We start from the raw sequence: 18,013 nt of genomic DNA on the forward strand, positions 1-18,013 counted from the left end.
TGTATTGGTTAAATTATTTGTACATTGTATGTATATAATTCTAAATGTCATTAAGAATGTTCAAAGTTTACATGTAATATGCGTCATGTACACTTCAAATTTTTAAACAGTCTTACTTAATAATTTGGTTATTATTCGGCAGAAGTACAGCGATATCATGTCAACACTTTTCTTACATGGATACACCTTGGTGTTAAAACGCAAAAAGACACAAACATTTGGTTGCTGTTTGTAACCGTTGCCATTGTAACCAAGGCAAAAGATGGAAATATGTAAAATGACCTTCTTTGAAGCCATTTTAGAAGGTTGTGTCCACTGGCTCCGATTTCATAAAACAAACTTAAGTCAAATCTCAGACTTAAGTCTGAGTTTTTTCTCAAATATTTGAGTTTTTTCTCAAATTTGAGAAAACTTAAATATCTGCGTTTCACAAAAAAATCTTAGTCGTTTTTTTTACTCAATTTGAGTAAAAACTTAAGTTACCTTCATAGCAGACTTAAGTCAAAATAAATTCTCAAATATGGCGATTAACAACAGACGGCAGCGTCGCCGTCGTAGACATCGGCAACGAATTTGCCATTATCGTCTTGCTGACAGACAAAATCCTCTGGAAAATTTGCCCGAGTGTGAAGTATTTCAACGTTTCCGATTTCGCCCCTAAACTATTTTGTACATTGTCGCTTTGCTAAATCCTTTTATTCAGAGAGACACTGTAAGAAATTCTCCACTGAATCCTATATTCCAAGTCTTGATAACCCTTCGGTATTTGGCGACTCGCAGCTTTTATTCTTTGATTTCGGACACTTTCTCTTCGGTATCTCCCCCCTCCGTTTGCAGAGTTATTCGTGATGTGTGTTCCGCACTGTGCCAACTGTCTCGGTAGTTTATCAAGATGCCATCTGGGATAGAATCAGACAAAGTGATATCCCAGTTTTACAATGTTGCAGGTGTTGTTAAATCAAAGGGGAATAATCGGAAGAACAAATGTCACTTTAGATAACTCATACAAAAACTATTTCGTTCATTTAATCACATTATACACCAAATTTTCAAGCATTCACAAATTGCATCACATGTATCAGAGGAAGATATAAATGACCTACAATTTTTTTTTCTTTTAATTAACCATATCCTTATAATTATATTAAGTTAATTTTCAAAGCAATTGTGCCAGTAGGTCAATTAAATCAAATTAGATCTTTGATCCGCTCCTAAGAGATCGCTACACAAATTGTACGCTGATTGGTGGACTGAAAAGGTCACTGGATTTGACCTGTCAAAGGATCTATTAGGAACGGATCAAAGATCTACTTTTAATTAGATTGCCAGGAGGTCAAAATGCAAATATTTTTTGGCACAAATTAATAATTGTACATGTAATAGTAATACCACCACCAATATTCCAATCCTACACCTAAAATTTACCCAGAGTAAATTGCTCTTTAGCAACTTGCTGAATTTTTTAGATTAACATCATATGCTGATTTTTCTATAGTAATTATATTATTCATATTTGGATGGATTCATTCACCGGACTTTACAAATTAATATATTTTTTTGCAAACATCACATTATTATAAATGTATTCCATGCCACGATCTTTTCTCTATTAATAAAAAGTTTTCTATAAATATTACAACATACCAAAATTAATAAAATAAAAATAAAATTAAAGAGAGGTGTAATTAATATATTACATGTCCTTATTGTTAGGTTTTCCCAACATACTTGGCTGTGATGATGGGACTTTTATAAAGATCCAAGCGCCATCACATAATGAGCCGGATTACCTGAACAGAAAGGGGTATCATTCCTTGAATGTGCAGGTATTTTATCGGCCCTTTTGTTGAAGAAAAATATTAATCAACAACACAGATTAAAGGTTAAATATTGTAATTTTAATTTTCCGTCATGGTTAAATGAACAGCTGAAAGTTTGAAACTTTTCACATCAAACAAGTACCGTACATTATATATATATATATATATATATATATATATATATATATATATATATATATATATATATATATATATATATATATATATATATATATATATATAGAGTACTCAATTCCAGCAAAAGGATATATAATTAAAGTTTTTCTTATAGAGTCAAAATAATTGTCTAAAGTGTTTAAATTTGATGTACACATTATTATGAATCACATGTATTAAATATTACATTTTTGTTGCATTTTTATTGCATATATATATATACATAGATAATTAATTAGGACAAATCACAAATATATCTTAAGGTTCATTGTCCCTCTGTACCATCACATATGAAATTTTGATAAATTATAGAAAGAGTAATAATCATTAAATGATTTCAGAAAATATGTGTTCACAACCTTGTACATGTAACACAAAAGTAATTGCTGTATACAATGCAACAAATAATTTTACACAATTCAAAAGTCACATCTTGATCACTTACTGCAGCAAAGCACAATTGTTATTATACTGAAATGTCTCTTACATATTTATATGAAATATATAATGTGTAAAAGATTTCCCCCTTAATTTTAGATGATATGTAATGCAAGGTATAAGATCATTAACTGTGTGGCAAAATGGCCAGGAAGTGTCCATGACAGCAGGATATTTCGTGACAGCCGCATATCTGTTGCTTTTGAAAATGGTATGCATTTTAAAAGAATTGCACTTATCAATTTTTAACTAATTACATAATGTTGAGTTTACAAGTTCACGAATAACAAGATTTTATTTAAATAGGGCACTACAAGGGGATTCTTCTTGGAGACTCAGGTTATCCCTGTAAACCATATTTAATGACCCCTTTTCCTGTGCCATCAACCCCTGCTCAAGTAAAATTTAACAACGCCCATGCAAAAACCAGAGAAACCATCGAACAGACCTTTGGGATATTGAAAAGGAGATTTTCTTGCTCACACTCTGGCCTTCGCACATCACCAGAAAAAGCTTGCACAATCGTTTTAGCATGTGCAGTCTTGCACAATATTGGAATTGACAGAAATGATATTTTAGACGTAGATGAGGAATGTATTAATCATGGCGACATGAGTTTTGATATTACAGACCAAAGAGATGGAAAAAATGTCAGAAACTACATTTGTGAGGTGTTCTTTTCATAAACATGTAAAGTCAGTCAAATGGTATATATAGTCTATGACTAATAATACGAACATTATGTTACATGTCAATGGTAATTAACACAATTAGACTTTTCAAAAATGGTCAGTTATTGATGTAAATCATAAACTTTATCTTGTTTATCATTATATAACAATCAGTAAATTTATGTAGTACATGTAGAAATAACCCAAAAGAAATCTAGCTGCTGTATATACATATCTATTCTTTAAAAAGGCCCATATTGTTAAATAAAGGCCCATATTGCTCACCCGAGAAAAAGATGAAATTAATTCCTTATAATACTCCAATTCTGTTAATTAATGTAAGCAATATGCTTTCTTAGGTGATCCATGCAGGTATGAAATAAGGTAATTAAGTAAACTCTTCTTGGGACTGAATAAATTACGACATTTGAATTTATCGGACTATATTTTAAAAATTTATTAGTATAGTGTTATTTATATAGACAAAGACACTGACAAATATAAATGTATTTATATCTGTCTTTTAACAAATTATTGAATGAATCAAGAATTTAAAAAAAAAAAAATGTACTAAATGTTTGCTGAAGTACATCTGATCAATAGAAGAAATTGCTAATAATGTTGAGAAAACTGAAATGACAGCCTTCATCAAGGTGGTTGCTTGCTAATGTAGTCATTATTAATTTATGTATACAGTTTAAAAACCCCAATCAATAAATAAAGACCCCCTTGTTTAAAAAAAAAATTAACTCTTTTTTAAACAAATAAATTGCAAGTTATAAGTTCACTTTATGAATATATGTGATTTATATATTTTATATATTATTTATATATGAATTTGGGTGGTCACAGGTTTAAATCCTGTCAACCACGACAGATGCCAGAAAAACTTTGATCAGAAAAGCTCACTTGAGCCAATATTCAACTTAATACCAATTTAAATTAGCCTACTGTTCAAAATTACGAGCACTTTTTTCTAACTGTTTGAGTTTTAAGTTAATGTACTTTGTTTTTGTTTTATAAAATGCAGCCTCCTGAATTTACTTTTCCCTTTCTGCATGAAGAGTCAAAATTTCTTCATCCTCCATTGTTTTTCTTCTTTTTGATGTCCTCTGACCAGTGGAAGTCGTCACTACCGGCAGGTCAATTAGCTGGTAATTTACTGCATTGGTACAAGCTGTAAATATTCAAATTGAATTACATATTTCTAAATTAGAATATCCCAGTCATGTCAATATAGCTCTAAATAATTGTCACTCAGATATATAGATGTACTATTTTGAAATCTTATACATGTACTGCTAGCTGCTATTCTAAAATTCAGTTTAATATCTTTCAGTGTACAGTAGTAACAATCACTTCATAATTATTTGTGTGTGTTAATTAATTATGTATTACCATTAGAACTTAATTCATTCATGTATTATTAATTTTACCTGTATCAGTGTCATTACTGGAAGGGACAATGTTGCTGTCGCTATTAAACTCTGGTACGAGTTCTATTTGCACTGCAATAAAATAAAAGTCACTGATGCACTTGATTGTATTTATCATTATTATAGTGAACTGCTCAACATTTTTTTTAAAGCTGAGTTCATTCAACCAAATTGTCTTTATCACATATGTGCAACAATATATAGACAGCTTTAACATATTTGAATTGTTTTTGAAGGATACTCTGTTTGGCTCCATATGCAAATTAAGTTAAACATTTTAATTTTAATTTTTTTTTTTAGAATTTTGACATCATACAAAATTAAAGTCAAAAACCAAACTCTTAAAATTGAAGTAAATGATGGAGCTAGGTCAAAAGCCAAGTTCAGTGATACTATTATGATAAATAATATATGGTACTATTTACAGATGAAAACTATAGTTTAATAAGAATTGTTTACAATAGTAAACTATTTCTCACAGTCCATCAGTTTATCGATGGTGAAACTATATATGTTTCAGCTTATTTCTGTGAATGGTGCCTGTCATACATGGAACTTCATGCAACCTTGGTATTATAGTGCTAATGCACTCTTTAATATATGAGAGATAAAGCTTTAAACACATTTTATAAAAATTAATACCTTCTTCTGTGTCATAGCCTGAGGCTAGTCCACTCAGTGTGGGCCTGTCCCCCATTCCACTCAAAAACTCTGCCTCAACTGGGGATGGCGAGGGTGGTTTTGGTCCTCCGCCAGTGGCAGGTCTCCGTAAAGCATCTGCCTTTTCCTTTGCTGATCAAATATACACAAGACAATTTGTGTATAAACATTTTCAAATTAATTATCATAACAGCAACATGCTTGCTCATGTAACGTACATTTAAGAATCAATGTTACATAATTATGCAATATATAAAATCTGCTGTCTGCCCCTTCGTACTTACATGTGCAAAACTGACAATATATTGCTTAAATATTGTGAACTTCTAATCATTTCAGTTTCCTAGATCATTAAACAACTTTGCATGAAAGGCTTAAAAATAATTATCAAATAAAAAAATGACAAAAGTGAAAATTATAACTAACCCAGGTACTTTGATTGCTAAAATAAACATACCTCTTTGTTTGATATTAGCATACTGCTTCTTGTCAATGATTTCTTCAACTGTTCTAGAGATGGTACATGATTGTCTGAAATGTTTTAGAAATTGATACAATAATAGCGTTGCCATTAAATGAAAATAAAGAAATGACCTAACTACAATCATAAGAATCTATTATATGATATATTTGAATAACTTAATATGTAAATTCATATTTCTAAAACTTGATATAATTCCAATTAATGCTGAAAATGATTATTTTCAATCTTAGCTAGAATTAATATGATTGAATATATTATATCCACATGCAGGCATCCCTTAGAATATATACTTAAGTAGTTTAATTTTTATTCATTTATATTATTTATTAATTATACACCCTATCCTTATTTTATTTTACTAAAATATACAGTATGCTTGCACAGAAGAATCACTGTGAAGCAATATACAGTATACTAAATTAACATTTTGTTAAATGCAATGCTTTATATTAGAGTTTTTCAGCTCAAATTTTGTTTTCTGAATTTATGTTCTTTGTGAAAAACCAACCAAGGATGAAATGAAAATTTATTTTCTCTTTCATGCTCAAAAAATTATAAGAAAAAGTTTAATTTAATTTAATTGACAGCTATAGAAATTATGATGGACTTCATTTTTTAGCTGATTAACATTATCTTTTAGCAGTTGTAATTAAACTATATATGAAGTTTTCTATTTGGTTGAAGACATCTATTTTCTTTCTTTTTATCAAAATATATTCATTTACAATTTTGATTTGAATTTAATATAATAGTTGTAAGGAAATTAACACACAAACATGGTTTAATAAAAGAAAAAGAATTTTAAAAAAATACATTAAAATCAAATTTAGAAAAAAGGAAACCAATTTATTACAACTATTTTTTTTTTATTGTATTTCATTTCCTAGATGAAGTATTTGCATTATCTGATGGAAAAAATTTCTTGTAATACATTACTGACATCTGTGCATTTACGGATATTAGTAAAACCCTGTGACCCAAATAATACCCTAATGTAGAAGTCTAAATGATTTTATTATAATCTAACTGAATAAGCCTTTAACTCTGTTTACTGTGGAAGTTTATTATCAAATTACAAGATACAAACCAGTACAACTGTCAGCATTATTTACATCTATGCTAACCAAAGATTATTCATCAGCAGTTTTTAGGAACATCGGTTAGAGTAGACGCACTATTTATAGATCGGGAAAAACCCTATGTTCCCAATGTAATCACCATGCTTAGGATTTACGTTTTGGTTATTATATACCGCTATTTCAGGGTCGATATATAAATTGATTTACATGTACCGAATACTAGAAGGATAATTTGTGCTAAAGCCAACGAAAAGCATGTGGTATATATGCATACGCGTTTACAGACTGGGCAACCTCCTCCCAGGCAATTTCCTTCAGTTTACTGTGTTTCGTGCAGCCAGTACCTTTCATCTTTCCAAAGAGGCGATCCTCTCTATTGCGGACTGACTCCACCAGCAGCAAACGTTCTTTTTCAGTCCAATTTGGTTTTCGCACTTTCACAGCCTCCATATTGCATTGAATAACCGAGCAGACGATTTGTTTACAAATATAGAGCTGTCACCGGAAGTATTGTTTTTTACTTCGAGGCCGCTAATAGCAATGAGGAGAAAACTCAGCTAAGTAAAAAATTTGACTAAGTTTGTTTTGTGAAACACAATTTGAGAAAAATCTCATCTGAGTAAATTCTCAGGATTTGAGATTAAACTTAGGTAAAAACTTAAGTTTGTTTTGTGAAATCGGAGCCTGATGTACATTATCAAGGACATAAAACAAACTTTCTTTTATTTCAAAGATGAAAATTGATGGTAAAACAAAGACTTTTATTTATTTTTAAATCCATATCAGTGTCCATGCATTATACATTTCCTTTTTTTTTTAATGAAAATTGACTCCCGTTGATGTAGTAACAAGGCCAAGAACTAGACTGAAAATTTGAATCTAATTTAATATGCTGTAGTTTTTGATTTTAGAAAATTTAAGTGATATCATTATATTTGTCAGAAATCGTAAACATATGCCTATATCTGAATATAAACCCCCAAAAGGTTTTGTTAAGCACTACAGAAGTGTTGATGCTATAGAAAAATCAAAGAAATTCATACTTTTTTGAATTCATTAATACACAATCATTAGAGTGAGTAAAAAAAGTTAAAGAAATCGTTTCCATGGAAACACATTAAAAACATCTGCATTTCTTATAAATGTTTTACTTTTTCTCTTAAAATAACATTTTTTTTCTTAATATATCCTATTCCTGAAAACTCAAATTATTGCTATTACTCACAATTTGTCACAAATAAGCATTTAAATGCCATTTTTTTCATATCTATGCTGTCTAATTAATGCAATGGCAAAAGAACAACATAGCACGAACAAATGATTTTAGGTTTTTTTACTTATCTAAGTCCATTTATTTTTAAAGTACGAAGAAAATCCGTGGCTATGAGTATGCATCGCCATCAAATTTTGATTCTTCAATACGAATCGGTCTATTATAATTGTTATCAGTGTATTACTAAGACAGAGACAATAATACATATACTTGGTATTAAGCATATTTGCTGCTTTATTTTCCAAATATCAGTTTTTGTCTTAATCTTGTTTAAGGGATACAACAACAAGACTTTGTCACCTCAGGCTGAAAAGTTTAGGTGCCTACATGGCAGTGATAATCTATTTAATGTTTTATTTTAAAAATGATATACGCTTAATAAGTTTTGGATTGGATGCATGTTTAGGTGGTTTACCTGTGTGTGCATGAATCCTTCATTCTAGACAATCCTATATAATAAAGGGATGAATTTATAGTATTTAGCCTAAATTTTATTATGCCATAGCAAAAACGAAACATGTTAACCAGTAAAAAGGGTATGTTTGCTCTAATCTCTCATTTTGTCTTTGCTGTTAACTAGTAAACTGGGAACAATACACTAGATTTAAATGTTTGCTTGCAGAAAGTTGAACATATATTGTTCAAGCTCATTTTAATTCAAAATTTGACATATCCTGACTCCGTTTTGCGATTTTAGCATGTGACATAAGTCGGTGTGATTTCCATAAAATAGTATAAATCATTAAAAATTAGTTCACTGATAAAAAGCTTACCTTAGTGACGATTTATTTAATTGGGTACTTCTCTGGCACTGCTTGATTGGCTCATCATGAATATTCAATCATTATCCTCCATAGCAAGGTAACTGTCAAACTTTGTCTGCGGGAATTCCCTGCGATTTTTTTACATTGGATAAACTTTAGCATTTACCATGTCCGATAACTCCCAAATAAACACAGAATAGTATTCGTGTAATACAGAAAGTTATTTCTGTATAATTTCCATACACACAATCCAGAGTAATCTAGTTAATGTAGGATGTAATAATTCTTCTTTTAAGTATGTGTCCTTAGTGTAGCTGTGAGTATCCATGAAGTTGATAAAAAATGTAGGAGGTCGCATAAAGTGTGCACGTAATATGACTCTCTCATGACTTGCCACAAAGAAAACTCACGCTTGTATAAATCTGTGGGACGTCTTCCGGCTAGACTTAGGGCGAACTTAAGCGTATTCAGGTTAAAATGTAACCGTATTTAGAGTATCAATAACAAACCTGGAAGACGCATCATACGGTAGACTTCTTTTTTTATAGCCGGTCAATATTTCGAATGCTAGATGGTGCCGTATATTTAAGGTCTGTCTTTTCCACCGGAAAAATCGGTAAAATATCTCAGATATGACTCAATAGATTTTCCTGAAATTGTCAGGGATGATAGAGAATAATATATCGAGGCATTTATTTATTTTTCCAAACTCATTTTCGGTCGCATGTTTCCTGTCCCGCGACAAAAGCTTGTTTCATCGAGATCACAAAAAACGGTAAAGACTTCAGCAAACAGACTTTGAAGGATGATATACATCAAGTTGTTGATGTGTGAAAACTATTTGGCTTTGTTCGTCGTTAAATCCGGTCATTACAAAAAGCACTTCCAAAAAATAAAATATTAGTTTAAATCCATACAAAAGTCATCAATCCGATGTTAAAGAAACAAAAAAAAAAGTTTTACTTCCGGTGACTCAAATATCTCAGGTAGCTTTTTTAAAACAAATTTTAAATCCTTTCTCATAAACCTAAGTGGTGAAGACACAAAAGTTAAATGATCGATATTAAAAAGAAAATGTTTTTAACCTCTTTCATTTTATTGACCGTCACTTCTGGTCCTTACAGCAAGAGTTTATAATCAAAATGATTATAAGTTTAACTGTGTTTATTTGACAATTTTAGTTAAATTGATAAGCAATAAAGTTCTGTTGTCCAATGTTCAAGAAATAAAAACTTGTCCTTTCATTTCCGTTTGTCCGTTTCCTGTCTAATAACGGTAACGACTTGAACAACGAACTTTTATGGGATAATAGACCAATGTATTTACCTGCCTACCTACCTAGTCCTTGCTATGCCCAGAAGCACATAATGCACGGACAAGACTCCTCCACTTGGCTCTGTCTTGAGTCACCCTCTCCAGTTCTCCCCATGTAAATTTGTGCTTCATTATTTCTTTTTCCACGGTCCTTCTACAGGTGTTCTTGGGTCGACCGGGTTTCCTTTTCCCATCTTGTGTCCATCGTAGTGCTATTCTTGTGATGTTGTCGGTAGTTTTCTTAGCGCATGCTCTATCCAATGCCATCTTCGTATTATTAACATAGATATCATGTCCTCGCTGTTTGCCTTTTTACGAAGTTCCACATTTGATATTTTATTAGGCCAGAAAATCCACATGATCTTTCTGAGGCATCCGTTGTGAAAACTAGAGAGCCTGTTTATTTCACCTTCTGTCATTCTCCAGCATTCTGCTCAACAGAGTAGGACAGACAGGACGTAAAATCTTAACTTTGTCGTCCTACTTATATCATGTGCTTTCCAGATGTTTTTCAAGTTCATGAAAGCACCCCTAGCTTTACTTAGTCTGGCCTTTATACTCTGTCTGCACCTCCATCTGATGTTACTATGCTTCCAAGATATGTAAATACCTATGTGTTGGTTAAGGTACTTCCAGGTAGTTGTATTCTTGCTGACTTAACTTCAGTTTGTTAGGTTTTTATTTCCACTCCACTATTTCTGCATTATTCTGTAATTGTTTTGCTTTGCATGTGTTTTTCTAGATGTGATAGTAGGGCCTAATCATCTGCATAGTCTAGGTCTCCAAGGCTGGTGAAAAGAGTCCATCTTATTCCTGTCGCTGCTAAGGGCTGATTTCATTACCCAATCAAATATTATAAAGAGGAGAGCTGACATCATACATCCCTGTCTCACACCAGACTTTACTTTAAAGGATGCATCTGATGAACAGCCTATAGAACATTTAAATTCCAGATAAAAACCTTTAATCAGTTTCACTATCTTTGATGGTACTCCATAGTGTCTCAAGATCTACCATAATCTTTCTCTGTGAGGACTGTCAAAGGATTTTTCAAAGTCAATAAAGTTTAATATGAGCTGTCTTTGTCACTCAGTACATTGTTCTATAATGTTTCTTAGAGTGAAGACCTAGTCGTAGCAGCTTTTTCCATTTCTAAAACCAGCTTATTCTTGTCTTATTTTGGCATTCACTGCAGTCTTAATTCTGTCGATTATTAATCTGCTAAATATCTTACTAGGTATTGACAGTAAGGTGATGCCTCTCCAGTTATTGCAGTTGGTTAGATCTCCTTTCTCAGATGTAATGAAGTTGCCTTGTTTGTTTTTTACAGGCATGTTTGTTTTTTCCTCTTTCTACTCAAATTTTTGGCAATCTGATATAAATTTCCTATTCGTTGTTGAGTTGCAGCTTTCTCAGCTTCTCTCACTATATCCTCTCAAAAACGTTTTCGGCCTTTCTTTATTGCTTTCTTTACATTAATGTTACAACTGGAATATTGTTCTTTCAGTCTTTCTTTTATTCTTTCTGAGTGGGCGTTACGCAACTTGGCTTTAAGATCTTTCCTTTTGTCAATGATTTTCCAGGTATCTGTTGTAATCCAATGATTGTGTACCTGTCTTTTAAAACCTAAGGTCTTCTTGCTTGCTTCACTGAACAATTTGCAAATTCTACCCCATTTCTCATCAACCACTTCCCCATTTCCATCACCATTATGTTGCAAGACCTGAAATCTGTTCTTGAGTTCTAGTCTAAAGTCTTGTCTCACTTTGTTGTTCTTAAGCTTTCCTGTATCTATCTTGTAAAGACCTTTTCCATTTTCCATTGATAGCAATGTGGTCGATTTGGTTTTTATCTCTCCCTCCAGGTGACACACATGTTAATTCGTGTATTTCCTTATGCTGAAACAGTGTTCCACCAATGACCAAATTGTTGTTTCCACAAAATTCTGCGAAGTATTCTCCGTTCTCATTTATCCTTCTGCAGCCATGCCTTCCAATAACTCTTTCATAGTCTACATTTTGACTTCCAACTTTTGCAACTTTCAAGCTGATGAAAATAACAAATAATGATTAAAAAAATCATCATGGAGTTTACACTTTTGCATATTATGTTAAGCAAAACATGTAAAGCATGTTTCAAATAATCATCAACATTTAAAGCACTTATCGTTGTAGTTAAAGATAACAGTTAAGAATCAGACCTGTTTTGTCTTCAACAAAAAAGGGCTTTTCGACAGCCCTTTAAGCCCCTTATTTATGTTCTTAGAGATTTTTTCAAAGATTGATAAAATAAGAACACATGTTATAAAATGTACCCGTACATAAATTTGTAGTAACTTTTACTGCCAAACGATAGATATCTCCAGAACTTTAAATGTAAAATACAAAAAAAAAATATTTGTTTGAAAACTGTTTGAGTCCAAGCTTATTATATTTCACTCCAGGTCTTGTGTGTTCTTCATATTGTGTTTGATTCTTTGTCCATATATTCTTGTCTTACGTCTTACCCTGCGTTGTAGAGCAGTTTTCCCCTTAGTAGCTCTACCATTCAGAAAACCTGCTATATGGAAGCCTGGAGGGGGGGGGGGTGCTATATAGCAGTGTTTCTCCCGAAGTAAGGTTTTCCACCCTTTTTTGTTCAGATTTTTAAATATCATTAATGGATACCCAGGTAGGATTAAAATCAATGCTTGTACACCCCCAGACTGCATTCCTCTATACAGGTTGCATTTCGTTTTGCCGATTTTCTATATTTTAAAGACAATGTTGAACATTGATCATAACATAGGTATGATGGAATATATTATGATAGAACTTTTTTTTTAGATAAATTACCAGTTTAAATGAAATATATACTCGTATGCAAAACTATGTGTTTTGAATTTGTAAATGAAATATCTTTAAGAAGTGTTCAATAAATCCAGCGAACGAACAAGCACGTAGCATTTTTAATGAAAGTGTGAGGGGGTAAAGGGGGGGGGGCACACTCATCCAAAAAATCTTGAAACGCAAAAATGAAAAAAAATTCAAAATCTTTATTTGTGGTAGGGTGTGGGGTGTTTGAGTATACCCGTTTACTGTTCATTTCCTTTGTTTCAATTTATTTTTTCAGTGTAAATTTAAAAAAAGATCTGCGCCAAAAGAGGGGGGGGGGACTCCCAGCCCCCCCCCCCCCCTTTTTGAAGCTACTTGCCTTACGAAATTGGAAATGCTCTAAGATATATACTGTAATTTCATTAATATTCAAAATTATATCACTTCAATGAATATTTAATTTCGTGGATCAGCTTAATAACGAAATCCACGGAAATTTATTTTCAACGAATATTGATGAAACCACAGTATTTGTAAGGTTTATAAAGATTTGATATCAAATGCAGAATGTGCATTTTGTATTAAAATTTGTTAAGCATATGTTAGATGTTTTTCCTTAACTTTTTTTTTATTTGGTGGCCCGCGTCCAATCCTGGTAATAACTGAAGTCGTTTTCTCTATTTATCCTAACAATGACAAATTGCAATTTTAACGTTTTCATTGAATTTAAAGAAATTTAGGTTTATCTCTTTAAAAAAAAGTAGTGATTTAAACCACATTTTTGTTTGCTTTTTCCTTGCCGTGCGACAGACCTTCTGTGTGTTCCATGGTTTTTTTAAACTTGAAACTGTTTGTAGGAGGTGTTTTGTCACTTCCGAACTATAACAAAATTTGGCTATTTTAAAACTTTAAACTTTAGTTTTAAATGATAAAAACATGTTTACAATATTAGATATTTTATAATATCATATCATATTTTTGATATATATCTAGTTTTTTAAATTTTATGTTAAAAACTTTATCCAGCATTTTTCGAGTTTTCAAGTCTCCAAACCGGCGTAATTTTAATGTTCAAATGTATTGTGAAGTCTTCTTAAAAAACAAAAGTGCATGTCATTTCGTCATATTCTTAATTGCAGATATGCATCGATTATACGAAAAAAGAAAACAGAAAAGAAAACAAAACGATCTAAAGTATTCAAAATTCATATAAAATGTGCAAGGTCTTCCAACAATGTTCAACAAAGGGTGAAATAAAGGGTAATGATACAAGGATGTGCTAAAGGCGCGTGCCTATGTTCAAATCGAGGGTGAAAAAAACATGTATTTCTACTATGTATTTATAATGAATTTATTACCCTCTATTATGAGTAATCAATATCATACCACCATTTCTATAGGATACCACAATTTTCATTTTGTGACAAATCGCTAGAATATAAAATCGCAAGCAACAAACTTCAGTTATAATTTTATAAGTTCAAAAGTCAGAGAACTAAAAGTGAGCTTTAACACCTGCAAGTGGTACTTCTCGCGATTTTAGGCGGGGCGGATATTACTTAATTTGCTCGCATTTAATTAGTAACATACAGAACTGACGACTATTTACAATAGCAATGTGGTTCTTGCATTTTCTATTTTTTTTACAGGTAAACCTGTGGACATTTTTTGATTATCAATAAATATTACCCTGCCTCCTTTTTATTGTTTAAAATAATTATTTTTTTTTTTTTTTTGCACTACAGCGTACGTGTTCTTGTTTGTCATTCATATAATTACCCATGTGTAAATTAAATCAATTAATATCATTTTTATTATTACATTATTTATGTTCGACACTTTGCAGAACAATCAAACTTATGAAATATATTTTTTTAACGTTAATAACTCAATTGAATACTATTGTAGTCATTCACATTGAGTTTGTCTCGTTAAATGGTATTTTAATAGTTCTTTCATGCAGAGAATTGCTATTAAAGTGAATGAAACATTCATTAACACCAATTGGCATTTTTAAAGGCATATTTCAATGCTTGACAGTGTCTGTATTACCAGCGACTCGCTTTGGAAATAAAATAAATTTGTAAATCGTGCCATAAGAGACCGCTGATGTTTAATTATGAATATATCAATTATTGATGGTTCGTAGAATTAAATATTTTGAGATGAAAGTTTGATTTAAAGTACGTGTTTTTCTTCTTTTTTTAAATCCTGCTTGTTAAATAATTTGCTATAAAATAAGATTTTGTTAACCATATTAAATGATATTCAATATATAATAGAATTTTCATATCTTGCAAAGGAATTTTTAAATGACCTCTGATATGTTTATAGATGTTCTGACATTGGCCTGTTTATTTCAAACGTGCTTGCTAATTTAAAATGAACAATTCAACACTATATTTGTACGGTATATATCGAATTTAATCTTATTAATATTAAACGTTGCTACTAAAACCGTTTTTACATATATCTACATTTTATATGAAAAATTGACATTACAAAGCGCAAATAAAAAATAAAAATGCACTTTAAAAACAAGAAACAAGAGACAGTTTGACAAATTGCAAACCCAATTCTCTTTTGTAACATAATTTTTAAAAGAGTACAAAGAGTAATTTTATAGAAAAAAAAAAAACAAGATAACATGGAAGAAAAAATATTAACATAAAATCAATCATAAAAATGAATTTTAAGAAGGGTTTATATGCATGACCAATTTAAATGAAGGGGGAAAAACAAGCAATGTCCATCTTTCTTAAACTTGGTGAACTTGATTAATGTTAATCTTGCAGTCTGAACATTATATTTTTTTTAGTCGCTGAGGGAATATTGCAAGAAGAACGTGGTCTCTGGTCTAGTAACAATGCTCTTTTCAATCTCATTTAAATATTCTTCATTTTTTTTTTAAATCCTCACTTGCGCCTAACAATCTATCTAAACAAATATATATTAAAGTCTTAAACAAAATCAAACCTTTTTCATGAATTTTACGACAATGGTACAGGTAAATTTACAACGATATATAAAGCACAAAAGGTGTACAATTAGTGAAGTTTGAAAATAAAAATTCAAATGTTTCAAACGTTAATTGCTGTTTAACGCAAAAAAAGTTTTGTTAAGATACGAACATTGTTCTGTAATAAAATATGCCAATTAGAATACAAATTAAAGTAACGAAAACAATAAAACACGTATGCAATTCATTTTTATGAGTGTATTGTCTACGCAGATAAAAAGATGGATATCCTCCAGTCTCCCCCACAAAATTCCTGTTCATTTCCACGACAAGGAGTGCTGCATTCTTCATCAGGCATGCGCTTAGGTGAGTTTTTAATGTCCGTGCCACAGTAACAAAATTTACCATACTGAAAAAAAAATAATAAGTATAACATTTATAGAATGTAATTTTATATGAACGTAAACATAAACATTTGTGTGGGTTTCTTTTTTTCTCTTCTTTTTTTTTTGGGGGGGGGGGGGGGGGAGTGACACGGGACCTTTTATTCTTGTTCTCAGTCAGGCAATGTTAATTCTTTCTTAGCGAAATGAAATTACATTAGAATTTAAAATATTTAAAGATATGAAAATATTATTTATGTACAGGAACATTTGCTTATCTTTGAATTCATATTTTTCTTATTTTTAGAAAAAAGGTTTGTTATAAATGAAACTTTATTAAAGAAGTTATCAGTCACTTATTCATATATATAAAAATATGGAATGAAGAACATTATCACATTTAAGAGTTTAACACATAAGATACAATTCGATATTGCTAATGATTTGGTCATTATTGACTAATACTTACCAACACTTAATGAACAAATTGAAACGGTAACGATTGTTGACCTTTTTATGAGACCATGTATTTTTTAATTCATTATTAACCCAGCTTTATTTTTTGCAAAAGTGATACTTTAAATTTATATCACAAGATGTTTGAGATATTTTAAATGGTAAGAATTTTTATATACATACCTGCAAGCCGAAATACTTCCGAATGTTCTGTTCTAAGCAATAACTTTCGCATTCCTGTTCCCCATTAATGTCAAGGAATTTGCTTACTTCAAGAACGAGGGCGGTTCTGCTATTTTCAAAACATCCCATGTTTCCTAGTTTAAGAAAAAAAACAACAACGACCATTTCATTAATTTAAAAAAATATCAAAATGAACATATGAAATGGGATATACATAATTTCTAACACTATCCTGTCATGCCGTTAATGCATGATTTAAAGTTAGTAGTAAACACTCCCTTTTGAGACGTATTTCTTTTAAAATAATTAAGAAAATTAAGCATTTTTAGAAACAAAAATATTCTTTTCTTCACTCTGGACGTCATGCAACGTGGCAAACCGTTTGAAATGGTCTGCTTCTGATCTTCAGATCATAAGTTTAAAATCCCGCTCTAATTTGTTTCTATTTATTTAAGATTCAGTTTTAATTTCGTAAAGTATGCAATGCTTCAATATTGTATAGTTTGAAAAATTATAATTTCGATTGTAATTAATTTCATTCAATTGTACGAAAGCCGAGAAGGATCATTCATGATTCGAGATTCAAAATACGAGATTCGATATACGAGATTCAAGATTCGAAATTCGAGATTCAATATCTAAATTAACCAATCAAATCATGGATCTGAAACCTGTATCCTAGTAACATCAAACTGTGCTAAATAAAGATCATTCGAACATGCTCTTTCCTACAAAGAAATGTCTTAATAGCTCTTATAAAGTGGTTATAAAGTGGTTAAACTAACAATGATGGATTAACCCCACACAGTATAAACAATTAAATTAGTGATAACACTGTTGGCTTTGCGAATCTAAGTAGTTTTGTTTGCCCTGTATGTATTTTCCCCCGAACAATTTTAACCCAAAGTGTATATGCCCCAACTGTGTAAAAATCGGCTCGCGAAGAAAGATCTGTTTAATCTAAATAATTAAAATTGAGTGTGGTTTTACCTATGAAACGAAATTCAATGAAATAATCGACATGTCAAAATATAGGTTATGATAAAGTTTTAAACCATAGAAGATATAATGATTTACAACCTCACCGACAACAATCCAGATAG

The 18,013-nt window shown here is 31.1% G+C and overlaps 2 protein-coding genes and 1 pseudogene across 2 annotated transcripts in view; 1 reads left to right on the top strand and 2 right to left on the bottom strand.

Annotated features, from left to right (window-relative positions):
* Positions 1–341: 341 nt before the first annotated feature.
* Positions 342–3,890, top strand: LOC128171674 (putative nuclease HARBI1; annotated as a pseudogene).
* Positions 3,891–3,942: 52 nt separating this feature from the next.
* Positions 3,943–7,335, bottom strand: LOC128171665 (uncharacterized). The gene is made up of 5 exons (XM_052837444.1): positions 7,040–7,335; positions 5,660–5,733; positions 5,185–5,334; positions 4,543–4,614; positions 3,943–4,283 (listed from the first exon to the last, which is right to left on the bottom strand). Exons 1-5 carry the CDS (start codon positions 7,213–7,215, stop codon positions 4,147–4,149), a joined length of 609 nt encoding a protein of 202 aa, XP_052693404.1. The 5' UTR covers positions 7,216–7,335; the 3' UTR covers positions 3,943–4,146.
* An 8,249-nt stretch (positions 7,336–15,584) lies between these two features.
* The window catches only part of LOC128171662 (xylosyltransferase sqv-6-like), a 38,845-nt gene continuing 36,416 nt past the window's right edge, over positions 15,585–18,013 (bottom strand). The window contains exons 4-5 of the mRNA XM_052837441.1: positions 16,911–17,044; positions 15,585–16,297 (exon numbers count right to left, since the gene is read on the bottom strand). Coding sequence (XP_052693401.1) covers positions 16,154–16,297; positions 16,911–17,044 — 278 coding nt within the window. The 3' untranslated portion in view covers positions 15,585–16,153. The remainder of the gene's footprint in view (positions 16,298–16,910; positions 17,045–18,013) is intronic.

Source organism: Crassostrea angulata, chromosome 2 (assembly GCF_025612915.1).
Source record: "Crassostrea angulata isolate pt1a10 chromosome 2, ASM2561291v2, whole genome shotgun sequence".
Taxonomy (NCBI): Eukaryota; Metazoa; Mollusca; class Bivalvia; order Ostreida; family Ostreidae; genus Magallana; species Magallana angulata.